Source organism: Mauremys reevesii, linkage group 2, assembly GCF_016161935.1.
Source record: "Mauremys reevesii isolate NIE-2019 linkage group 2, ASM1616193v1, whole genome shotgun sequence".
Lineage (NCBI taxonomy): Eukaryota > Metazoa > Chordata > Testudines > Geoemydidae > Mauremys > Mauremys reevesii.
Window position 1 is genome coordinate 165,871,419 of NC_052624.1, and position 26,001 is coordinate 165,897,419.

Consider the following 26,001-nt stretch of genomic DNA (forward strand, 5'->3'; position numbering starts at 1 on the left):
ACAGAGGTAGTGGGGGGGAGGGGACAAGGCTAGGGCCCCAGCTGAGGGCAGATCTGGGGCCAGGGCTGCAAATGGAGCCACAGCAGTAGCCAGGAGTGGGGCTGTGGCCAGGTGCACAGCAGTGTCTGGAGGCGGGGCCAAGAGTAGTGCTGGGAGGCGTTCCCTCCCCATCCCCAATGGAGGCTGGCCTGGGCCCTGCAATGTATCCCTGAATGCTCCTCCACACCCCCCACAGTTTGGGGACCTCTGGAATAGATCTTTCTATTTGGACTAATCCAGCCTGTCTTTAGTTTTCTGTTGACTTTTATCAACAATTGTACATAATGAACTAGCTGGACTTTTGTTACCTTAGACAATTTAGTGCACAGGCCTCTGCACAGTGGTGCCTTAGAGCAGTCCACTGCATATATTTCTGCTGAGGGATCATCACATAAGAAGAAATAAACATTCTAAGGAAGGACTATACTCATCAACTGTCTCTGATTACTGTCCTCGATTTACCCACATCTCTCATGGAAATAATGTTCTCAGATTCATTATCATAATTGAGTCACCTTGTAGATAACAAAGCATGGATTTGAAAATGAAAAGTTGTGGAATAATGTAGAACGCACAACTCATTTTGATGTTCCCTCCACTGCAATTTTAATTTAGCTTCATTTTGGGTCCACATTTAAACCCCAAGCTTAGTCTATACTACAGAGTTAGGTCAATGTAAGGCATCTTAGGTCAACCTAATTATGCCAGTGTCTACACTACAATGATGCTTCCGCCGAAGTAAGTGGTCTGATATCCCAACATAATAATTCCCCTTCCACAAGAGACATAGTACTTATGTCAGTGTATTTACTTACATTGCCTGTTGGCTGTCATTCTTCTCGCTTTCACAGACAGCATGGGGCTCACAGCTACACCCCCCCATCCTCCAGCTGTCAGACAGGCACCGGACTCATAGCTGGAGCCCCCACCCTGGGGTGACAACCCAACTGTGAGACAGCATGGTGCTCAACTTCAGGGCAAGGAAACTACCACCAATGAAACTGACATTCTTGTCAGTTTCATGGCTTCAGCTTTGAGCCTTGCTGCCACTCTGAGCCAGAGGCAGACCTAAAACTGACAAGAATGTCAATTTCATTGCTGGTAGGCTCCATGTTGTGAAACTGAGCTCAGACTGTCACTGGCGGGGGGGGGGGGGGCACATGCTCCACCTGCTAGCGCCACACAGCTGTCAGTACCCCACACTCCTAAATTAAGTTAACCTAATTTTGTAGTGTAGACAAGCCCTAATAAACTCTCTTTTCTTCCCACCAATACTATAGTGATGGCAGCTATTTATGTATGTATCCAAACTCCCCATACTAGCAATCTAGAAGCATGTTGTTTGAGCAAAGTCCTCTGAAAGTAATCTCTCTATTTTCACTACGCCTTATGTCTGATCTTGAAGCCAGAAAGGGTAGTGGCAAGAGGCCAACAGACAGTCAGAATGAGAGATATGACAGGGTTGCATCACATTTAGGCTTTGTTTACACTTAAAAGTTGTTTCACCAGTTAGGGGCTATTTCAGTTAGGGGGATGATATTTTTAATGGCATAAAAAGTGACATGCCACTACAGGTATTCTTTTTCCTCTATAGGAATAACTAGAGCACCTTTATACCAATATAACTGCATCCACAGTAGCAGGGCTACCCCACTTTAATTCTACCAGTATAGTTATTTCCTTTTCCATACAACAACAGCTATACCACTATAAGCATCTTTATACTGATATAACTGCATCCACACTAGGGAGGGTTATACAGTTTTGACTATACCGGTACTGTTAAAGCATTAAAACTTTCTAGTGCAGACAAGCCCTTCGCCAGGCACGGGACAAACCTTGAAGCCAGGCAAAACTCTGATGACTTGGGATTTTGCCATCAACCTGTAACTCAACTGAGCTGCTGCCCACATGAAACAAAATGCAGGGGAAATACACAGGTCTGTAGCCAGAGCTCTACAGGATCCTGACATAAACCCTAGGCCCAGGCGAAGCTCATGAGTGTGGCCGGGTTTCTGGGCCCCCTCCATTCAAACCTAAGCCACCCAGTGAAAAGGGGGAAGGACCCACGTGAATCGAGCCCAGCCAGCTCCAGTGCTACCCAGAATCCTGAGCAAAGCACCCAGCCGGGAAGGGAAAGGAAAGGAAGCAGAGGGGGACATGGGTTCCTGAGAAGGGAGCGGGGGGACTGACTAGGGGAAGAGGGAGCCCCCCCCAGCATGAAGGGGAGAGAGAGAGGATCGCTCTGCCTCCCTCAATTTGACCCGCTCTCCTAGCAAGGGGGCGGGGGCATCCATCCTACCTGAACGAGCCCCCCTCGCAGCCCGTGGAGCCAGACACCCGCGGCGCAGGCCGGGCACCAGCCAGGCAGACACCGGCTCCGGAAGAGGAAGAGGGAGGGAGGAGCATCGCACCGCGCGGAAGCCCCGCCGCAACCAGCCGCGCCGGGTCACTGAGAGGGGCGGGCAATGGGCAGGGGAAGGGAGCGGCGAGCGCCGAGCCCCCCGGCGGCCCCGTGAGCCCTTGTCCCCCGGGAGAGCCCCAGCCTGGCCTGCGGCGGCGGGGGCGCCCTCGCTCCTCCCCTCGCGGCGCGGGTGTCCCACGCTGGCGCTCCGCGGAACGTCGCGGCTCCCGGCGTTCGGGTCCTAGAACGTTGCCGGGCCCGGGGGTTCGTGGCTCCGAACGCTCGTCCTCGCGCGGCCGCCATGAGCAGCGCGGGGCCGCCGGGCCGCCTGCGGAGTTACCCGGCGCTGCCCGTCTGCGTGGTGGAGGACCACCAAGATGTAAGTGCCCGGGGCCGGGGGGAAGAGCCTGGCTGGGACCCGCACGGCACCGGGACTTCTGCTGGGGCTGGAGCCGCTGAGGAGACCAGTCCAGCCCGCACCGCCCGTCCTTGGTTTCTGGGAGTCAGTTCCCACCGTGACCCTGATTCTGCAAGCATCCCTTTAAGCATCTGCTCCACGCTGTACACCCGAGTTTACGATTACTGGGCCCGGGCTCGCAGCCATGTTAACGCAAACATACTGCCCCGCCACACAGACCTTCTTATTGGGGCTGGTGCTGCATCCACCCTTCGAGATAACAGGGCTTGTAGTAATACAGTCGCTTTTGCATGACCACGTTATGCTCCTTCGGTCAATGCCAGCCAGGAGTATTTGCAGGGATGATTGAACTGTCAGTGCCAGGCACTGTGGGGTGGCTTCTGAAACTACATAGACCTAAGTGCTCAGAGTAATGGGCAAGTTACATTGGTGGGTGCTACATTTTCGTGTAGATGCTTACACAGTTAGGTTGATGTAAGTTGCCTTCGAAGGCATAACTCTGTATTGTAGACCAGGCCTTTGGCTCATAAGGACCTGGGTCCTGATTGCTGATTGACCTGAATTAGACAAATTTCTTTGTGGACATGGGTGGGATCAAGCCTGAGGCTGAGCCCAGGTTTAGAATGCAGTGTAGATATATACCCTTAGGCATGTGTTTAACTTTACTACACTGAAATAGAAGTGTTACTACAACTACTACACTTCAAATTCTTATGCAGGAATGGGCCTTGGGAGATAAAGGGCTTGTATAAACATACAGCACTGCAGCTGCACTGATGCTGCTGTGCTCCTGGTGTGACTTAGTGAAGATGCTACTTACACTGACCAGAACTTCTCCCATCAGTGCAGGTACTCCACTTCCCCCAAGATGTGGTACCTATGCTGACACAAGAAGTCCTCCCATCAACATAGTTCTGCCTACACCACAAATTCGGTTGGCATAACTCACCCAGGGGTGTGGATTGTCCATGCTCCGGGTGACGTAGTTACACCATCATAAGTCTGTAGCATAGACCACGACAGAGCCCCTGCCCCTTATTTTAAATTATGTTCCTTACTTTGTGCCTAGTGCATCACACCCTTAGCTAATTAGTATAGGATGTGCTTTGTCCCATATTTCAGCAGCCATCATACAAATACTAATCCTCATGATACAGAATAAGATTTTTGCACCACAAATAAAATACTCCCCCCCAAGGTGTTTATGATGCTCTGAGCTAATTGGCAGTGGCATGACAGGTTGCCAAATTGGGATTGGCTTCCCAAAATCTCCAACATTTTCCTTATGCACCAGTGAACAGGTTTAGTGGCTGTTCTGTAATCCTTGTGATCTTTTCTTTTCTGATCTTTTTCTCCTCCACTGGTAGAAGCAGCGTAGAAAATGCACAATCTGACATATGGAAGCAAAGGGCTCTGCAAATCATAAGCCTTTTTGTAGCCAATCCTGACACTGATCTGCACTCACCCTGCTGTTGACTGCTGTGGGATTGCAGTATGCAGAGGACAGTGGCAGAGTCTGGTTTCTTATAATGTAATCTGACAAGTGTACTCTGGGCAGTTATCCCAGGGCTGAAAAAAATCTATTGTTTAACTGCAAATCGCTGGTTTAATTTCTGGAAAATACTCACCTACATCACATTGATGCTGAGATGATTAATTGATGTTTGTACACTGCTTTGAAATTAAGTTCTATATAAAGTGCAAAGTACTCACTACCATATTAATAAACACAGGGAAGCTTTAGCAGTTTTTCTGTTGCATAAGAATGGGGGATGTGAAATGTAGACAAACTCTTAAAAAAAAAAAGTTATTCTAAAACGCTTGCTTCCTTAAAGGGGATTTTGAATCCCTAGTCTATTCCCTGGTAAAAGTTTCTAAAATTGCTTGCTTATAAAGGGCAATTTAAAGTTACAATGTTGCCGTTGGCTCTGTTCAAATAGATCCTTACGCATGTGCAGAGATTTCAATGTGATGATGTGTGGGTATAAAGAGAATTGTGTAGAAAACTGAAAAATATTAAACCCTATCAACAAACCCGAAAAACATTTTGCAGAATAAATTATACTAAATAGCAGAAGTTACGCAGTATTTACAAATGACAAAAAGTATACAGCATACCTGTAGGTTGATGTAGGAAAAGTGTTTATTAAAATGTTAGGAGAGAAAATTAAAAATAAATCCTTACAGTATTTTTGAAAATGTTGGCATAACTCATTTAAGAACCAGATTTGTGTCTTAATCTCAGCAGGCAGAGTCCTCCCTGGAATTTGTGGAAATGAGTTATCATCATGTAACTTCTCTGAAAAGACTTTTTTCTCCCTCATTTGGTTTTCTGAAAGAATGAAAGGGAGGTAAAAAAAATTGTAAATTTTCATGCAAGCTACTGTACACGTAGCCCTTGGGCTTGTCCATGGTACCAACAAGGTTGTGCTGCACTGATGCATTGTCTTCTGCTTAAGGAATAATTATGAGGCCTGAGAAGACAATGTATTTTGCCAGTGTTTTTGCTATTAACAGTGTTTCATTTTTTTAACCCACTTGTAACACTTAACACATTTTGTTCATATTGTTTTAGGTTCTGCCCTTTATCTATCGTGCCATTGGGTCAAAGCATCTCCCTGCCAGTAACATCAGCTTTGTTCATTTTGATTCCCATCCAGACCTTCTTATTCCTGTGAATATGCCAGCAGACACGGTCTTCGACAAAGAAGCTCTGTTTAGGTAATGTTATATGTTCCTCATCAAGAATGGCATTACTGCACTATACATATGTTACAAAACCAAAATCCTAACTTTGTAGTATTGTAGTATTGTTATAAAAATTTTAAATAAATAATTTCTAAGATTTTTAGGTCTTGTGAGCAAAGATTTTCCTGATAATGTTTTACTAGCAAAGTTTTTGTTTTGTAACATAAATCATATGCATACAAAATACTGATGCTTGCTGGAAATTACACATTTCTGTGTAATTCCAATATATAAGAGTCATCTTTTTTGTGTTGCTGACACACTTTACATATAGGGAAAGTTAATGTGATTTCATATTTCCTCTCCATTCATTTACAGTGAGCTAAGTATTGAGAACTGGATTATGCCTGTTGTTTATGCTGGTCATTTTTCTCAAGTGATATGGCTTCATCCAAGCTGGGCTCAGCAAATCAAAGAAGGAAAACATGATTTTTTAGTTGGTAAAGATACATCTACCACTACAATCAGGTAATGCATGTGCTATCTTTTGCTAGTAAGATAAGTATAGATCTCATTTTTCCTCTGCCACTGTTTCCCATATACATTTTCTTGGATACTTAGATAAAACTGGTGATAAATCCATGTTTCTGAATGACAATTTAGTTGTGTATATATGACTCCTTTAGGGCAGACATGAGAAAAGTTTCATGAATAGTTACACTGACAGATTGGGCCTCTCATTTCCTTTTTATGGATACCATTTTGTAGAGAATTATACTACACTTGTCACATTTCAGTCAGTCAAAGCTCAAATCAAGTGCTCTGCTCATAAAGGTTGAAATCATGGGAAGCAGTATTCTAGAAATTACATTTTTTTTTAACTATACCGTTCTTGATATATAGTTTTTGTCAGTGATGTGAAGTGTGGTCATTTTAACTGTAAACTAGCGAAGTTTTTTGTTTGTTGGATAATTAAGCTTTATTTTTTTTAACTCAGTAACATTTCCATTGTTTTCCCAGCCAGGTAAAAATACAATTATTATCTGGCTGCTTCTTTCATCACTTACCGTTTAGTTACACAGCACCAAATCCTGATCTTGCTAACAATGGTATAAATCAGGCATATCTCCATTTGAGTCAGTGGAGCTACACTGCATAAAATAGGTGTGAAAAGAGAATTGGGCCCACTGAGTGCAGCTGTCTTCTTAAGTAATAATTTCATTGCTATTTTTTACAACTTTTAAAATTATTTTTTTTCACAGTATTGTTCATCAGAACCTTTCATTCCTTTAAAACTGAAATCTTTCCTTACTGGACTTCATTTGTCACACCACTTTGTTTTGTAATGTGTGGTTCTTGGCTCCTAAATGTTGGATACCTGGTGTTCATTTTAACAACATCAAAATATTGTGTTTTGGTGAAACCGCACAAAAAAGTGCATGTACTGTGCAGCAAAAAAGAACATAACGTATGGAACAAGGTAAAAAAAAAATCCTTTAGCAATATGTTGTCCACAGGTAACCTGGATCTTGTTTTTGGTAGTCCACCAGGAAGATATGGTGGCCCCAGATGTTGTAGCCATCTGTAATTAACCTTTATGTGTACTAATCTTGAAGTGTAGTGTTGGGTCCAGCTGGCTAAGAGTAGGAGTTTAGCAAAGCAGAAAGCTTCATAAGCCAATTATCTATGTTCTTACTCCTGTTCAAGGGAATATAAAGAGAAACTGACATGGAAGTTCAGTTTTTCATTTTCAGGTTCAGTTTGGACATGCTGGTCAGTTAGGGTAAAACTCCCAGTGGCTTCAGCAGCACAATCAGGCTCTTAATTTGCCCAGGAGTTTTAAGAGGAATTCAGCTCCTTAGCCAAACAACCATAAATAAATGTTGTTTGTTTGGACCACTAGTTATGGGCTACTGGACTATACTAGCCTGCCTGTCAACTTTGATAACATCCCTTTATCCTCTGCCCCTTTTAAAACACGTTAAATCTTAGTTTATCTGTGTGTGTGTTATGTTTGTATGAATTTAGTTCCATCCACAGCATTCATCTCCAAACCAAGAGTATCACCGACAGCATCGGTGCAAGCTTCTCTGTGTATTATGTGCTTGAAATGACGCTGGCCTGGACCACCTCCCTGGATGAAAGAGCAATAGTTCAATCCTCATGTCCATTCAGACTTTGGCTTCTCCACTGAGACTTCCAATTGGTACCAACTATGACTGAGTTGCTCTCATTTGGACACCTGAGAACTGGATTACATTAATCATCACATTAATTTCACATAGTGTACCAAACAGCCTCCAAGTTTGCAGACACTACTGACTGTGGTTGGATTTGATTGGGTAGTTTAGGGGTGAAAGGATCCTATTAACAAGCCCCTGAGCCATCCAGTCTCTTTCTCCCCATTTTTTATAGACATATTTTTTATATCACATTCTTCAAGGTAAGGCCTCTTGCATGTTTTTAAGTTCTTTAATTGAGCATTGGTACAGTTATAGAGAATAGTATTTATGAATCCAAAAAACATCCCAAAGACAATAAGAGCTCTCCTCTCTCCTGAAGTGGTCTTGCACTTTTACTAGTCTGAGTATGCAGATTCAAATTGCACTGTCTTAACGTGTGATTAATATAAACTGGCTGGGGACTGATTGCCTCTTGAGACATTCCTCCTACTTTCAAACACTTTGAGGAAAAACTAAATATCCCTTTTTTACAAAAGTGGTTGCCTGTGTTGTCTTCAGGATTTTCAGAGCGTACTTTATGGTGGAGTTATTCAGCCATCAAGAAAACTAGCACATTTGTGGGAGAGTAGAACCTTCAGTGTTATTGAAAGTATGTGCTTGCCTAACATAGGTTAGGGCTAGTTTATAACACAGATTAAGAGTTGTACTTTTGTTCCTTGCTGTGCCTTTGAGGATTAACTGAAGAGCATCCCCCTACTGATTGGTCAGTGGGGTTCTTCCTACTAGAGGGGAAAAGAGGTGGCTGTGATCACAGTGAACAGAAATGATTCATTTCTATGCAGTACTACTGTGTCAGTGGTACAGTCACTGAGCTGTTGTTTACAGCCATTGGAACTATTCACAGGTGTTGATCCTGCTAGTCTAGGGAGTGTTTAAAGATGTGTGTGCTGCAGATGCCACACTTTAACTGCAGGAAAGAGCACTGATTTGTTTGCTGTGTAACACTTCAAATGTTCCGGTCAGGGTGGATTGATTTAGATAATCAATTTTAATCTTGTTTTTCATTTGTACTTTAGTTCTTTTCCTAAGAAAGTTCATTCTCACTGGTGGGTATAACCATAAAAACATGTTGCTTTGCAACTAAATATAGCTTTTACACTAAAGTGGTGGTGGTTCTTGTTCAGATACTGTATCTGTACACATTTATTTAACTAATTATGTACCTCTACGTACATTTTATGGTGTTAGAAAACAGTGAACGATGCATTTCTTATTTACTAGATTATATGTTTACTCTTTTGTGTAAGATGGACATTGGAATTCAATTCAAAATGCACAATAAAAGCATTTAGAATTATTAGATTGTTTTTTCTTATATAATTTTATTAAGATGTTATTTTGCAGTTAAAGCTAGTGCCCAAAGTTTCAGTCATTACTGACCTTGGTTGGATTTGATTTGACAGTCTCGGGGTATTTAGGTGCCTAAAAACGCCCTACCTGCTTAGGCGCTCTTGAAAACCTCACTAGGCACTTACATGCATTTTTAGGTGCTTGATTATCTCCAAAATTATGGCTCCATGTTCTTCAAGTTTTTAAAGTTTAATAGATCGCATTGTCTCCCACCTGGTTTTTATTCATGGATTGGAAGAGGAAAGCTAGCTTCCCTGCTTCTTCAGTTCCCAATTGGTTTCTCATCTTTGATTGAACTAGTTCAAATGAATAAAATATTCTCTCTGCACCTGCTAGCTAAACAGAAACAAAGTAATTAGGCAAAATTGTGCATAATGAAAACTGGAAGTACTTACATTTGAAAAAACGTCAATACCAGGATTGGCTCAACCATAAAGACTGAAAATAATATAGATACATACTTTATGCAGTAGATGATGTGACATATTTATAAAGCTTGAGCTGACCTCAAAAGATAAAGATCTTGTCCCCATCCTCGTCTCTCACGCCCACTCCCCACCCTGATTCTGTATAAAGCTAAAAAAAAAAAAAGCAGCACCCTTTACTCATTAAAATTTGAGGAGGACTTACTGATGCAGCATTTTTTTTAATTTAAACGATTTTACTAGATTATAGTTAGTTTAGGCCTTGTCAGAAGAGACCACATTTTCACATTTAACTTTAAATAGGATTATTTTCAAAAAGAAATTGTATGTTAAAATATTTAAAAAAAAACAAAAAAACCCTATTTTTCCCCACTCTACTTGTAACAGATAGCGAAATGGACTAGGAGTCAGGACACCTGGCATTTACTCCTGTCTCTGCACTGACCTCCTTGTGACCTTTGGCTTTCACTTTGCTGTGCTAACTTCCCCCCTCTGTAAAATGGGGAGGTGTATATTGATACATCTCTTCTGCGATAAAGCACTTTGAAACTATGGATGAAATATGCTATAGAAAAGCTAAATGTTTTGTGTATTTATTCATAATATTTTGTGTATAGGTTATTTGAGCACTTCTCAGTGCATATCAAACATGACTTAAAATATGATCTAAAATAGACAATATAGCGTAATAAACTCCAGAATACCAAATGTAGAACATGCATTGCTTCACAGGTATATAATATGTCATCATATTGGCAGGATTAGGGGGATACTTTTCTTTAAATTATATTCTGATGGTAAAATTAATCTTTTAAGCGCATATAAGGATAAATCATTCTATTACCATGTGACATTTTTATGGGGCTTTAATAAATAATATGAAATATATTTTGGTACATTCCCTCAACAGCACTAAGACATTACAAAAGGAAAAAAAATCAGTTTTAAATTTAACATGTGAGGAGTCTTTAAAAATAATATGTGTGTATATGTTACATTGCCTACAACCCATCACACACACTCACTTTACTTTCTCAGGGTTACTTAATGTTAGGTGGTAACACAAGGTTGTTTCTCATCTAGTTAAATCATACATTAAGTATGCCCAATTCTCTATTCCAGGGTTACAAGTACTGATCATTACTATCTAAGCGATGGTCTTTATGTCCCTGCTGATCAGCTAGAGAACCAGAAACCTTTACATCTGAATGTCATTCTTGTTAATCCTACCGAAGCACCCAGCAGTCAGGAGGAAAATGATGAAATATCTTCTGCAAAGAGACCAAAGTTAAATACAGATACAGCAAACACTGCTACTGCCTCTTCATCAAAGGCTGAAGTTCCCAGCAGTGACCTCTCAGATTCAAAGGCAGAAGGAAGAGAAGAGAAAACATTTGCACAAGACAAATTGGAGTCCTTGGCTTCATGCTCTGTTGGAAACCATGCATGCCAACTGATGGAGATTGTTGAAGTTGTTCTTCAAGTACTACAAAAGGGAGATGCATATGTTTTAGATATTGACTTAGATTTTTTTTCAGTTAAGAATCCATTCAAAGAAATGTACACCCAGGTGACTATAACATATACCATCCTGTTATCCTTCGGGCAAAAGTGAACCCCAGAGAGAATGTGACTATTAATAGTCTGTAGCCATACCACTTTGTGCAGGGATATTATCATATTGTTATAAAATACACCCAAACTAATCTTAGCTAAGATAATCAGCTGCTAAACTAATCAGACATGGTAAATATTTGGATGGGGGTAACTGCGAGGAAAACCCAGGTGCTGCGGGGATTGATGTGCTGATTCAGCAGGTAGAACTCTTCCTTTTGAATCACTGCTGAACAAATGCCCCAGTTTGGTGTTACAGGCACAGTTGTGTCTTTCACCTGAGATGTAAAACCCAGGCCAAAATTTTCAAATGTGGGTCCCCAAAGTTAGGCTTCCAAAGCTACATTGATGTTTTCTGAAATACAAGTGGTCTGATTTTCAGTAGTGCTGAGCACTCAGCATCTCATTGCCTTTTTTCCAGTAGAGGTAAGGAAGTGGTAATGTCAATGTACAAGGCACTGATAAGCCCTCATCAGGAATACTGTATATAATTCTGGTCACCTGTGTTCAAGAAAGATTAATTCAAACTGAAACAGGTACAGAGAGAGGCTCCTAGGATAATGAGGGGAATGGAAGGCCTGACTTACATGGGGAGACGTAAAAGAGCTTGGCTTGTTTGATCTAGCAAAATGAAGGGTGAGAGGGGATCATGTTTGCTCTCTATAAATACACGAGGAAGGTAAATACCAAAAGGGTGAAGAGCTATTTAAGCTAACAGGCAATGTTGGCACAAGAACAAATGGGTATAAACTGGCCATGAATAAATTCAGGCTGGAAATTAAACGGTTTCTAACCATCATAGGAATAAAGCTTTGGAGCAACCTTCCATAGTAGGGACAAGAAGCCTAATTAGTTTTCAAATGGATCTTAATAAATTTATGAATGGGATTATATGACAGGGTTGCCTGTGATTGTAGGGGATTGGACTCAATGACTCAGGTGCCCCCATCCAGTCCTATGTCTTAAATGGGATTTTTAGGTGCTCATAATTTGTGAAAATCAAGCCACTTATATTGAGGTGCCTAAAGATGGATTTAGGAGCCCAACTAGGCACCAAGTTTGAAAATTTTGGCCCAAGGTGCTAACTGCTAATGGTAATTGAAGCTCCTGTATCCCTTTTCCCCATGAATAGAGTGCGTGCTGGTCCTAGTCCAACTTGGGCAATTTCTTTTACCTTTCTTTTACTGTTTACTGGAAAAATGCTTTCCCACCCCCTGTATAAAAATGTGTAACATCCTGTGCTCACACTCGCTGATGCCTTTCTATTTTAGCATTTGTGTGGAATCATTGTGACAAGCTGCAAAGGAAGCTGTTCAGCTTCAGAATGAAAAGAAAGAGAGGGAGGGTGGTGTTATAATAGTACATTCTAAGAGTAAAATCCCACTCCCAAAAAAGATTTAAAATACATTTTGAATACGGTTATAGTGCCCTAAATTAAAGCAAAATTGTAAGCTTTTCCTTCTATTGCCCTTTGCAATTGTAGCCCCCCCTTCCCCCCCCCCGAGTCCTACAAGGCAAGCAGATCCCTGTGCCCACACAAAGCCCATTCTGTGATCCGGTAACGATGGCGGTTGTGGGCAGCTTTTTCATTACTGTCTTTCTATTTTTAGGGTTGCTAACGCAGCCATAGAACTGTGTCCACACTTGGGATATGAGGTCTCAACTCTTCAGCAATTTTCTTTGATGGATTAAAAAAAAAAAAAGTAACAGAGTCCTGTGGCACCTTAAAGACTAACAGATGTATTGGAGTATGTATTGGAGAACAGATGTATTGTGAGGAGGGAAGGGATAGCTCAGTGGTTTGAGCATTGGCCTGCTAAACCCAGGGGGTTGAGAGTTCAATTCTTGAGGAGGCCACCTAGGGATCTGGGGCAAAAATTGGTCCTGCTAGTGAAGGCAGGGGACTGGACTCAATGATCTTTCAAGGTCCCTTCCAGTTCTAGGAGATTGGTATATCTCCAATTATTACCTTTTTAGCATAAGCTTTCGTGGGCATCACCCACAAAAGCTTATGCTTCAATACATCTGTTAGTCTTTAAGGTGCCACAGGACTCTTTGTTGCTTTTTACAGATCCAGACTAACACGGCTACCCCCTGATACTTTTTTTTTTAAAGTATGTGTGTGGCAAGGGGGTTAATCAGTTGGGAGTAAAACTTTATTAGCAATTTAGGGAGATTTTGTACCCATATAGTACCCAAAAAAAATCCTGTTTCTCGTAGGTTCTTTAGAAATCAGTCATAAAATTTGTCAGTCACTGTGTGCTTGAAACCAAGAACCCAATTGTCCCGTGCATAGGAACATCTCCCACAGGAAACAGGAAACTCTTCAATTCTCAGATCACAGGCTTCACTAAAATGTCCTGTCCAGAGGAGAGATTTGCCAATCTAAATCTGCAGATTCCCCAACAGCTGAGGAGGAATGCAGGCCATCCACACAAGGCCATCCCTTTAGAACCATGCTGTCCTGGCCACTATGCAGCTGCAGCCCCAAATCATAGCCCTTGTCATATGCAGCAATTCACTGGGGCCTTAATTCAGGAAAGCACATTTAATTTTAAGCACATGAGTAATCTTAACCCTGTTCACCAAAGCACTTAAAGGCTTGATTTTAAGGGCATAGCTAAGTACATTGAAGTCAAGTTTAACGTTTAGCATATGGTTATGTGCATGGAGAGTGGAGTGGCCTTCTCAGGCCACAGAGGCTTTTTGCCATGAGACATATAGAGTGCTTCAGCTGTGTTGCAGGGATAAGGCTATCTTGTTAAAATCAGTCATAAAAGTAGTTTCCCTTTGGAGGTACAGGAATCTGAATGCTTTGCTTCACTGTATTTTCATTTCAGTATGTTTCCTTTGAAGCCACTTAAACTATGTTTCCTTCTCCCTCCCCCCCTTAAAGGAGGAATACAAGATTTTGCAAGAGCTATACAGTTTTAAGAAGCCGGATAGAAATTCAACAGAGGTACAGTATTTCTTTTTAGGATGGGTGAGGAATGTGAAAATTATTTTTGTTTATACTGCAAAGACCCAGCGCTGTGACAAGAAGCAGAGAGACATGAGGGAAAGCTGTGAAAGATGCTTAATGAAAGGGTCGCCAGTTAAGCCATGTATCATGCTTAATGCTATTCTACAGGGCCTCAGGAAAGCTTTTCTAACAAACATTATTTATGCAGTTCTGTTAACTGCATGGAGATTTAGTGTGAATGTAAAATTTAATGTGTGTAAACAAAATGCTAATTAACAAAAGTGAAACAAAAACAAATTATGCATGGTTTTTTGTTTCCATTTGCTACTTTTTCTCCTTAGTTTATTTCTTCTTTGTAGTAGAGATGTGACAAATACCTGATCTGCGTTCAGTGTATTATTATCAATTTATGTATACCCAGAAGTGCCTATATCATGCCAGTGTAGCCTACTTTTCGGTGTGCATTATTTGTTCCCCATCTGTTCCTGATTCATAGTATATATCAGCCTGTTCCAGCTGCCAGCTAGGCGACTGTGTTTCAGCTCACCTTGAGACTCATGTTCTTAGCTCTCAGTGCAATCCCCAATGACAACAAAGATGTTGGCTGTTACACTAGACACTGTTACACTAGGCGTATCTCACAGCCTAAAAACAGACTCGGAGTAGATACAAAATATATAGTTGTGCTAACGATATTATAAATATCAATGTGTAAACTTATTCCTAAATGACTCCCCATGTTTTTCTGTCAGTCAGCAAATTTCTTGTAGGCATCAAGTGGTGAGTAGAGGCTTTCTGATCCAGGGTGGGTACTCTAGCCATAGGAGGGAGTAAGAAAGGTGTTATGGAGATGTTTGTGTGAGAAGCTGAGAACTGCAAGGGACAAGGCTAGCATCTTTGGCAGAATGGAATGGATGGGGAGAGGTGCAGTGCTGAACAGGGCATGGGCAGCATCACGCAAAGCTTTAAAATTAGTAATAAGATGTTTAACTTACATGTGATGGAGGTGGGGAAGCCAGTGGAGACGTATGTGCCGAGATCTGGGCTCTTCGCAGATGAAATAAGCATTTGAATCTCTTGGATAGTCACCCTTCTTGATTGTGTCAGTGTCTGATAGTCAGATGCACTTAGATGTACATTTTTAACATACTATATTGCAAATAGGGCTGTCAAGCAATTAAAAAAATTAAGCGTGCAATTAATCGCACTGTTAAACAATAATAGAGTACCGTTTATTTAAATTTTTTGGATATTTCTACATTTTCAAATATATTGATTTCAATTACAACACAGAATACAAAGTGTGCAGTGCTCAATTTATATTTATTTTTCATTTCAAATATTTACACTGTAAAAAAACAAAAAATATTTTTCAATTCACCTAATACAAGTAATGTAATGCAATCTCTTTATCATGAAAGTTGAACTTAAAAATGTAGAATTTTGTACAAAAAAACCCTGCATTCAAAAATAAAACAATGTAAAACTTTAGAGTCTACAAGTCCAATCAGTCCTACTTCTTGTTCAGCCAGTCGCTCAGACAAACAAGTTTGTTTACATTCGCAGAAGTTAATGCTGCATGCTTCTTGTTTACAATGTCACTGGAAAGTGAGAACAGGCATTTGCACTGCACTGTTGTAGCTGTCGTTGCAAGCTATTTACATGCCAGATGCGCTAAAGATTCATATGTCCCTTCATGCTTCAACCACCATTACAGAAGACATGCGTCCATGCTGATGACAGGTTCTGCTTGATAATGATCCAAAGTAGTGCAGACTGACGCATGTTCATTTTCATCATCTGAGTCAGCCAGCAGAAGTTGATTTTCTTTTTTGGTGGTTTGGGTTCTGTAGTTTCCTCATGAGTGTTGCTCTTTTAAGACTTCTGAAAGCATGCTCCACACCTCATTCCTCTGAGATTTAGTAAAGCACTTCAGATTCTTAAACCTTAGGTCAAGTGCTATAGCTATCTTTAGAAATTTTACAGTGGTGTCAGATTTGCAGTGAAAGTGTTCTTAAAACAAACAACATGTGCTGGGTCACCATCCGAGACTGCTATAACATGAAATATATAGCAGGAGCCATACAATTCTCTCCCCACGGAGTTCAGTCACAAATTTAATTAACGTTTGTTTTTTTTAAACAAACATCATCAGCATGGAAGCATGTCCTCTGGAACAATGGCCGAAGCATGAAGAGGCATATGAATCTTAAGCGCATCTGGCACATAAATATCTTGCAACACCAGCTACAACAGTGCCATGCGAATGCCTGTTCTCACTTTCAGGTGGTATTGTAAATAGGGAGTGGGCAGCATTATCTCCCATAAATGTAAACAAATGTGTTTGTCTTCACGATTGGCTGAACAAGAAGTAGGACTGAGTGGACTTGTAGGCTCTAAAGTTTTACATAGTTTTGTTTTTGAGTGCATTTACGTAACAAAAAAACCTACATTTGTAAGTTGCACTTTTATGATCAAGAGATTGCACTACAGTACTTGTATGAGGTTAATTGAAAAATACTGTTTCTTTTGTTTATCATTTTTACAGTGCAAATATTTGTAATAAAAATAATATAAAGTGAGCACTGTACACTTTGTATTCTATGTTGTAATTGAAATTGATATGTTTGAAAATGTAGAAAACATCAAAAATATTGAATACATTTTAATTGCTATTCTATTGTTTAACAGTGCGATTAATCACAATTAATTTTTTTAATCGCGATTAATTTTTTTGAGTTAATCACGTGAGTTAACTGCGATTAATCGACAACCCTAATTGTAAAACATTCATATTTTTCAAAGAAGTGTAGGGGATTTAGGCATTCATCTTCCATTAATCTCAATCCCCCATGCTACTTTCAAAATATCTGCCTACATTTTTATAACCCTGCGCTCCGTAGTGACTTCAATGGTACCTCTCCGAATCAGATCCCATATTACCATTTAAGCATATGTAATAAAGTTGCTGACATTCTTCAAGGTATATAGCAGCTGGTATGTGATATCAGAACACTTCCCAACCAGAAGGAATTACCATATCCCTATTTTTTATGTCTGTCAAATATCCTTCTTAGTGATTTTCCTGTCTACGTTTAATGTGCTGATCATCTTTCATACTCATGCTGTGAAACTTGTATCATTTGATGTTGTTGTTCAGACCCTGATCCTGCAAATACTTGCATGTTTACTCATGCCAGTAGTCTCATGAACTCCAATGGGATTTCTCCCATGAGTAAAGTAAAACAGGCATTTAACTTGGAATTCATCCCTCCTTTTTTCATGCAATCCAGGAAGAAAGTGGTTGAAAAATCTCCAACATACATAGCTCCTTTTGAAATATTGATAAATGCAAAAGTATTTTTAAGTTTTGTTTTTAAAACCTATACATATCCTGAAGTTCTTGATTTTTTTTTAATTGAGGCAAAACTGCTTATCTCTCGCTAAGTATTCATGTTGCATTCATCACCATGGTATTTGAGAGCTTTACAAACAAATCCAGCAGTTAATCTAACATACTTTTAGTTCTTCCCAGTCTTTTCCCTCAAAATGTAGATACAGAACATTTTGTTGTTAGTGAGCAGAGATGGGTTTTACTCTGCATTGCTCTGAAGGTGGTAATCTCTGGTCATTCATTCTGATCTTTTGGAAGATGTTCCACAAACCAGCTGCCCAGAAATCCCTGTTCCATTACTCTCATCAGACTAATTACTTCAGGATTTGATCCATAGAGTGAACTGTGTCCTTCATCTAAGGAAATAAGGTCTTATGCTTGTATTGTTCCTAACACATCTACATATGTGTTCATTCAAAGGAGGGGTTGCTGGACTGTGTTGAAAATCGTGTCCATCAGCTAGAAGATCTGGAAGCCGCTTTTGCAGATTTATGTGACAATGATGATGAAGAGACTCTAAAAAGATTTGCCTCATATCCTAGGTAAGGGATTTCAATGGTTAAAAGAAAACTCTCCTCCCTTTGATCAACTAGTAGCTTGTGTATCAGAATCAGCATGTAAGAAATTATTATATTTTTAACAGTAAAGTGTTTTTCATTACATTTGTTGTTTTTGAGCCTCCAGCTCGTACTGGCCAGCTTCCTACAAACTTACATCACTTGTGATGGTAGCAATTTGGAAATCCAATGTATAGGTTGTTCTTATTCTTGCCTCCCTTTGCACTGGTTGCTTGTCTGCTAACTGCCTTCTCTTTGTATCTTTGCTTGTAACTCCTGACTCCTGGTCAGTACTTCTGATTTTCTCCAGAAACCCACTGAACAGTATTCTTCCTCCCACTCTGTCAAGGAGCTAGCTAACTTCTCCAAACACAATCAGTCAATACCATCTGGTTAGACCTCTCTTCTACCTCCTCCCTTCATGTGCAGGATTTCTCTTGGACCAATAAGTGTCATTCCTAGTCAGATCCAGAGCAGGGACACAAAAAACCTCCAGACCCTTGTGACTGGTCTTTTATCCTCCCATGCTGTCAGCATCACAAACATTGTTGCATTTCTAAAAGAGATGCCCACCATCAGCAGAAGACTGAAAAATGCTAATTGTAATTCAATAGCTCCTGGCATGTTTTTGAACATTCAAGCTGCTGGACTGAGCTCAAGGGATATGATGATAATTTAACTTGTCTAAAATATACAACCTGGAAAATCCTTAGCTGCTCTTTTGAGTGATGGTCCCTATTTTATTCCATGGAGGGTTTAGGCATGCGTCTGGAGCCGGAGAATTTGAAAGTAGTAGTGTCTGTTGGTCCGCACGTGCTCTCTTGCTGCCCCTTATGGTTTCGTTCAAGGCAATAAAGGGTGGGGATGACTGACCACATCTCCAGTTCCTTCTCACCGCCACATGGTCCACGTCAGAGCTGCTAGTGTCCTCTCATATCTGACGCCCTTTTAAAAGAAGAAAAGTTTTAGAAATTATGTATAGTTAGTTTTTCTTCTACTGTTTTTACTGGGTTTTTTAATGTAGTTTAGTTTTTAGTAGGATTTGGAGTTTAGGAGAATCAGTTTACCAGTCTCCCGCACACCCACACATAGGTACTGGAGTATGTGAAAGATACCAGGATTCAAGATCTGCGCCTCCTGCCTGTGTTAGTTCTCAGTCAGTGAGGAGAACCAACACTGTCTCTACCGATTTGGAGAAGCACCCATTTCATCCAGGTGCAGTGTCTGCTAGTCCTTCCCAATCCGTACCTGAGCAGGCCGGGTTTTCTGCCTCAAGAAGCACCTCATGGAAGTGGCCTGAGGCCTCAGTTGGATCCAGGCCAGGGAACTCCTCCTCTACGTTGGCCTGAGAAAGCCAGGAATGCGCCTCTGGTTACAGAGATCAAATCTGATTCCGGTGGTACCACCACTAGAGACCCCGTGCCAGGGCCTAGTCATGGGGCAAGGAAGTATGCACATAAGCATGGCAGTAAGTCTTACTCCAAACCAAAGGATAATGCACCTTACTTGAGTTCCAGTCACAGAGAGGTGGCACATTCTAAGGCGCACAAGAATGAAAAGACATAACGCAGATCAGTGGGTCCGCCGGTACCAAGCACCGAGCCCTGCTCACCTTCAATGTCAGCGTCCCTTAAGACGAGGGATCTGTTGGTTCCAGGACAGTCCTCTGCTACGGCGCTGGCTCCTGCTACCAAATGGGTATTGTTAACACTGGGGTACTCAGAGTAAGCACCATGGCCATGTGAGCGGTTCACCCTAGGGAAACCAGAATCTCCAGGCCTTCCTCTGCCACCCACACCGAGGGAGGTCTGATCTCCTCTCCAAGACTTGCCGTAGTCAGGTCACGCTTTCCGCCCTCTTTCCCCTCTGCTGTGGGTCTGTTAGATTTGTGGTGGAGAAGGAACTGGAGACCCAGTCAGTCTGCTTCACTCATTATCACCTCAGATGAAACCATGAGGCGAAGCAAGGACACATGCGTGAACTGACAGACACTACTACTTTCAAATTCTCTGGCTCCAGACACATGCTTCACATACATACACTTTCAGTGGAATATAGGTAGGGACCACATATCTCAAAGAACCTCTGGTTACAGGTAAATAACCTTCTCTTTTGTGGAGTTGAAATCCAAGGTAAGAGAAAATGTTCAGTTTGGTTTGTTGTAGTGATAACTTATTTTCGTAGATTTTTAAGGCAAGAAAGGACCATTATAATCATCTAGTCCAGGGGTCGGCAGCCTTTCAGAAGTGGTGTACCGAATCTTCATTTATTCACTCTAATTTAAGGTTTCACATGCCAGTAATACATTTTAACGTTTTTAGAAGGTCTCTTTCTATAAGTCTATAATATATAACTAAACTATTGTTGCATGTAAAGTAAACAAGGTTTTTAAAATGTTTAAGAAGCTTCATTTAAAATTAAATTAAAATGCAGAGCCCCCTGGACTGGAGGCCAGGACCTGGGCAGTGTGAGTGCCACTGAAAATCAGCTCACGTGCCGCCTTCGGCACTCGTGCCATAGGTTGCCTACCCCTGATCTAGTCTGATCTGCATAATGCAGGCTGTAGAACTTCACCTAGGATTTCCTGCAGCAAGCCCCTGTGAATCAACTTACTTAGGGGATCCTGTCTCTCTCTGATGCTCCGCTGGTCCCTCTTCACCACTTTCAGAATGACACTTAAAGGAGCTGTGATGACTAGGGCTAATCAAAAAGTGTCTGTTTTCTGTGGATTTTTTGGGGGGCGGAGTGGGAGGGGTGGAGGAGAGTCAAAACTGAATATCTTTTTTTTTTTTTCAGTTAAGTAATGCTGCCACAGTGCCTCCTGGGAGCTATAGTTCAGCTGTCTCATGCCCGCATTCTCCTCTACAAACTGGGTTCCACAGCCAGACTACCATCTCCCATTATGTGCTGTGGTGGTTCAGCAAGAGGTGAGTCAGCGGTGCATCATGGGAGATGTAGGCCACCCGATAAGCCTAGTCCATAGAAGACAATAGGAGCATGAGACACCTGAGCAACAACTCCCATGAAACACTGTGTCAACTTCTACTCAAAATATTCTCTTAAACCAAAGTTTTGACAAAAGCCAGATTTTTCCATGGGGAAACTCCCAACCCCATTATCCCACCAGCTGTAGTGATGCTGTTAGGAATGTCCTCCTTTGGCTTCTGAGTAACAACTGTAGATGAGACTCAGATGGAGTTAATACAACCTTGAAAAAGTAACTTCCTCATGCATATCTAGAGGAGCTACAAGGAAGTGGTGCCAGAGAGAATGGCCTCCCCTCCAAATCCCATGTAGTCTAAATGCAGGGGCAGGATGAGGTGAGAAAACAGCAGTGTCATGGAGCTGGCACTTTTCCTCTTTCACAGAAGCTTGGGAAGTTCCAGAAACCCTGTGCTTTGTTCCTGGGGCACGAGGCCCACCATGGTATTATTTCCTTACCGTTTTTGGCTGTGTTAAGTACATGTGCTTCTAGCTGTTAATATAACTCACATATTTTCTTTTGACCCCAGAATGAAACCACTGGTTCAACTTGTGCATAGTTTGAAAAACCGGATGGAAACCCCAGACTATGAAATGGTAAGTCATTGGTAGGAGGAACTGGAAGCAGACAGCTTACAAAATCATATATTCAAAAGGGCAAGAGAAGACTGGGGAACTTTTTGGCTTTGCCTTTTGAAATCTTAAATGTTTGCGGGAAGGAGGGTTTAAAATCTTTGTATTTCAGCCAGTATTTTCAAAAATGGCTGCCTGAAGTTAGGCCTTCACATCTGTATTAAAGCACCTGAAAAATGGCCTGATTGTCAGGAGTGCAGAGTGCCGAGCTGCTGCTGTCACAATCAGACCACTCAAGTGGGTCTAGAGATAAGGACTTCAGAACCTAAACTGAAGCAGTCTCTCCCACCCCAGTCCCCTTTTTAAGATCTTGGTCTTCACCTCTGATAGGCTTTCTGAATGCTCTAGTGGAAAAAGGGAGGTACATTATAACAAGCAGTGAAACTAGTTAACAGCATCTAAAAGTGTAAATACAATAATGTTTGTGCTTTTAAATACATTTCTGTAGTTCCATTAGTTACTTTAAAGAAGTACAGTAGCTACTAAACCCTTAAAGACAATTTAAGCACTGTGCTGTATAAATCAGCTTTGTGAATAGTAACATTTCTTGTTAATTTTAATCATCAGCTTTATGCAATAGTGAAATCTTTGTTTAATTTATGTTTAGGTCCATCAGGCTGGTCTTACCTGTGATTATTCTGAACTTCCACATCATGTTAGCACTGAGCAGGAGATAGAGGGCCTCATACAATCTGTAAAGCATATACTGAAAAAAATACCAAAGCCTACGCTTGTGACAATCGCTCGGTAAGTATTTGTTTTTATCCTAAACCCAAAGGTGAATTTAAAATCTGTTTGCTGTAGTAGATGTTCTTTAAAAAGTCAGTGTTCACTGCACTACAGGATTTTCACTGTACTGTGGAGTTTCCTGTATGGGACGATCTGTCCCATTTAAGGCCATTGAGTACTGGGGCCATTCTGTCCTGTATTGGGGTCTTTAAGGGTAGGTGTTCTGGGGGAGGATTGATAGATCCAATGGGCTGAGAATGGGGGCCACCTGATGGTAATGTTCAGCAAGTGAAGGACTGTGCTGTGCTCAGTTGGGGGAGCCTAGAGTTGAGAGATGTAGAGGAAGGTTCCCTGAACCAAAACCCTAAGCCTGAAGATGGTAAACTGAGAGAGACAAGGAGAATTATAGCTGTGGAGACCCTGAACCAAGGGGAAGATGTTTCTAAGACCAGGGCAAGGAGGAGACCTAGAGAAAAGACTCTCCAGAGAGGCCAGGGAGCTGGAGAGGGACTAACAGAGCTCTCGGTGTTTTAAAGCACTTTGAAATCCCTGGATATAAGGGGCTATATAGGTGCAAAGCATTAGAAAACTATTTCTCATTATGGGCATTTGATTTTCTTTTTGTAAATCATTGTTACAGATCAAGTTTGGATGACTATTGTCCTGCAGAGCAAGTAGACCTCATTCAGGAAAAGGTTCTGAATGTACTACGCTCAGCGTTCGGCACTCTGGATGTTAATTTAGAGTACTTAGCAGATTCATCTGTGTGAACAAACTCCCCCTATTCTCTTAACTCAGGGGAATTATATAGTTGATGTCAACCTCACAGGAATATTTAGAGTGAAAATGTCTTGTGCTGAAAGCAGTTCCCCATCTTCCCACCACCACCAGCCCCCCCATACAGAACAACTTCCATATAAGCAGAGATTCACTATATCTGAGTACATTATAAGGAGAGTCCATTGTATTGATGTATATCACTTTTTAATTTGTATTTGGGCTATGTAATTCACCAAAACCATTTTTTTAATATACTTGTAAGTTTCTTATTAGATAAAACTAGCAAAAGTGTGGCTAAAAAAAGCTATTGTTCTGTTTCAGCAGGTGGCACTAGAAACCAAGCTATCCAATAATTTGAATGGTAATTTCTAATTGTACTCTATCTTTGTTGCACTGGTTTCATATCTGAAATATTATCCATTTTAATTGTGGTCTTTGATCAGACTTAGATTGTTGGCTCCAGATTAAATACACTGTGTTTTAACTATAGTACTTTTAAAGGCTAGTATTGTGAAGAGAAACTATTTATTTTTAGACCATGAAGACACTATGTGACAGAATTAGACACACTCACTTAAAATATCTGTAAAACAAATCTAGCTTTTTGTAAGTAGATTGATTTCTTGAATGTTACAAATCATTCATGGTACCATTAAGACTTTGGTTTCACACGGTGACCTTTGCTCATTCCCAATACTGATAGTACTACAGATGAGCCCTCAGTGATCCCTCTCCCATTCCATTGGCGCAGCTTATCTGCTACTACCTGATCCATGGAGTGCAATTGATATTCATATTATTTTGCATTATTATAGTCCCTTTATTTTCACAAGGCACCTATGCAACATCATAGAAATGCAGCTATCTCCAAGGAAGAGGGTAACAGCTCATCAGTGCACTGAGGGGGAAGAGAAAACTTTGGCCAAGGACTGGCCAACACTGCTGCAAAAGATCATGAAGTCTTGCTGTGTCCACAAAAAGCTTGAGTTTTTTTTAAGATCTCAGCTGAAAGACACACATACAATAGTCGCATGACGTGTGTTGTACGTACTACTATGTCCTCTAAAGCACGTGTCCTGGGTAGCTGTTGATTATGCCAGGATTTGAACTAGTGATATCAGAGGGTGATAGTTTGGCCTCATTGAAGTCAATGGCAAAATTCATATTGACTACTATGGAGCCAAGATTTTACCCAGAGATTCTAGATATTCCAGTCTTCATGCTTAGAACATAAATCGATCTTGTCTGGCCATACATGCATTCACTTGCATTCCTAGCCAGAGAAAGTATATCACTGTCATAGACATTTAGAATTTAAGGGTTAGGAGTTGAGAGCAAATGGTCATCTCCAGAATAAAAAGGAAACCAGCAGTCAATTGGGACTGCCCTGGGAGAGGGCAAAGGGAGAGAGGGTGAAGACATTGACTGGAATATATTAAGTTTGTTTTGAATAAATATTTTTGTGGTATTCTTTTCAAAGTATGATTTGAGTTCTTTATGTATGGTGGTACTTTCTCTTCCACTTATTCATTAGATTGTTTTACTACTTCTGCTGTTAAATAATTTAATATAAAACAGATATTATTAAGATATTTACAAATTTTGGATGTAGTGAACTAAAGAGAAAATATAATTGAGAACAAAATCAAGATACCAAAGGAAATAAAGAGAATATTCTTGAATGGCCAATACACTAATGCTTGGACCTGGCTAACAAAGAAGAAGAATTTGAATTGCTCATTTATGAGCATAAATTCAGTCTAGTTATTGAAACCTGGGGAGATAATTTGCACAATTGGAATGTTAAAATCAATGGTTATAACCTGTTTAGAAAGGATTGAGTGGGTGCTACTCTGTTAAAAATATCATTACCTGTATTGGAGTTAGTGATAACTTGGAAGAAAATGATCTTGAACGTTTATGGATCAATGTCCCAGCAGATAAAGCACAAGATGGGGATACTAGTTAATGCCTACTACAGTCCACCAAATCACACTAGGGAACAGGATGGCAGCCTCCTTACACACTTATCTATAGGGCCCTACCAAATTCACAGTCCATTTTGGTTAATTTCATGCTCATAGGATATTAAAAATCGTAAATTTCAGATATTTAAATCTGAAATTTCAGGGTGTTGTAATTGTAGGGATCCTGACCCGAAAAGGAGTGGGGGAGGGGGACAAGGTTATTGTGGGGAGACAGGGGTTCCGGTACTGCTACCCTTACTTCTGTGATACTTCTGGCAGAGGCACTGTCTTCAGAGCGGGGCAGCTGGAGAGCAGCGGCTGCTTGCTGGGAAACCAACTCATAAGGCCAAGCCACTGCCAGCAGCAGCACAGAAGTAAGGGTAGCATGGTATTGTATTGCCACCCTTACTTCTGCGTTGCTGCTTGCAGAGCTGGGCCCTTGGTCAGCATACACCACTCTCCTGCTGTGGCGGAAGAATTTAATCCGAAAAGTGAATAATAATTGTGAATCATATAAGTACACTTTACTAGATGCCCCGAAGACAACATTGAAGAAGAGACCTGTGTCAGTTACCAAAACAACCTTGTTTAAGGGGAAGTGAAGTTAGCTGTAAATATCTAACAAATGGAAAAAGGGTGAAGTTGATGGTAATGAATATAAATCAGAAGTTAGGAATTGTAGAAAATTGATAAGGAAAGCCAAGGGACACAAGGAGAAATCCATGGCCAGCAGGGTTAAAGACAATAAGGAGGGGATTTTTTTTGTTTGTTTTTTAAAAAAGGAATACAAAGAATTCTGGCAATGGTATTGGTCCA

The 26,001-nt window shown here is 41.0% G+C and overlaps 2 protein-coding genes across 4 annotated transcripts in view; one reads left to right on the top strand and one right to left on the bottom strand.

Moving 5' to 3' along the window:
- DROSHA (drosha ribonuclease III) overlaps positions 1–2,482 on the bottom strand; it is a 109,266-nt gene extending 106,784 nt beyond the window's left edge. Inside the window, exon 1 of one of the 2 annotated variants that reach the window (XM_039523848.1) lies at positions 2,342–2,482. The gene's annotated coding sequence lies outside the window, so the exon portion shown is untranslated. The remainder of the gene's footprint in view (positions 1–2,341) is intronic. The other variant, XM_039523849.1, reaches the window with a different exon arrangement.
- Positions 2,483–2,581: 99 nt separating this feature from the next.
- Positions 2,582–24,697, top strand: C2H5orf22 (chromosome 2 C5orf22 homolog). Of its 2 annotated transcripts, none has more exons than XM_039523851.1 (9): positions 2,582–2,822; positions 5,437–5,582; positions 5,928–6,077; positions 10,690–11,137; positions 14,078–14,140; positions 17,958–18,079; positions 21,607–21,673; positions 22,317–22,456; positions 23,079–24,697. In XM_039523851.1, exons 1-9 carry the CDS (start codon positions 2,745–2,747, stop codon positions 23,206–23,208), a joined length of 1,344 nt encoding a protein of 447 aa, XP_039379785.1. In that variant the 5' UTR covers positions 2,582–2,744; the 3' UTR covers positions 23,209–24,697. The 2 variants fall into 2 exon arrangements, with proteins under 2 accessions (XP_039379785.1, XP_039379786.1); XM_039523852.1 differs by having other exon boundaries at positions 5,522–5,582.
- Positions 24,698–26,001: the final 1,304 nt, after the last annotated feature.

What these genes read in the sequence shown, in the direction of transcription:
- C2H5orf22 (XM_039523851.1), top strand. Translation starts at nt 2,745, where the DNA reads ATGAGCAGCGCGGGGCCGCCGGGCCGCCTGCGGAGTTACCCGGCGCTG. An exon ending in AGATTTGCCTCATATCCTAG is followed by an intron (nt 18,080 to 21,606) that starts GTAAGGGATTTC and finishes TTTTGACCCCAG; the next exon opens with AATGAAACCACTGGTTCAAC. An exon ending in ACGCTTGTGACAATCGCTCG is followed by an intron (nt 22,457 to 23,078) that starts GTAAGTATTTGT and finishes TCATTGTTACAG; the next exon opens with ATCAAGTTTGGATGACTATT.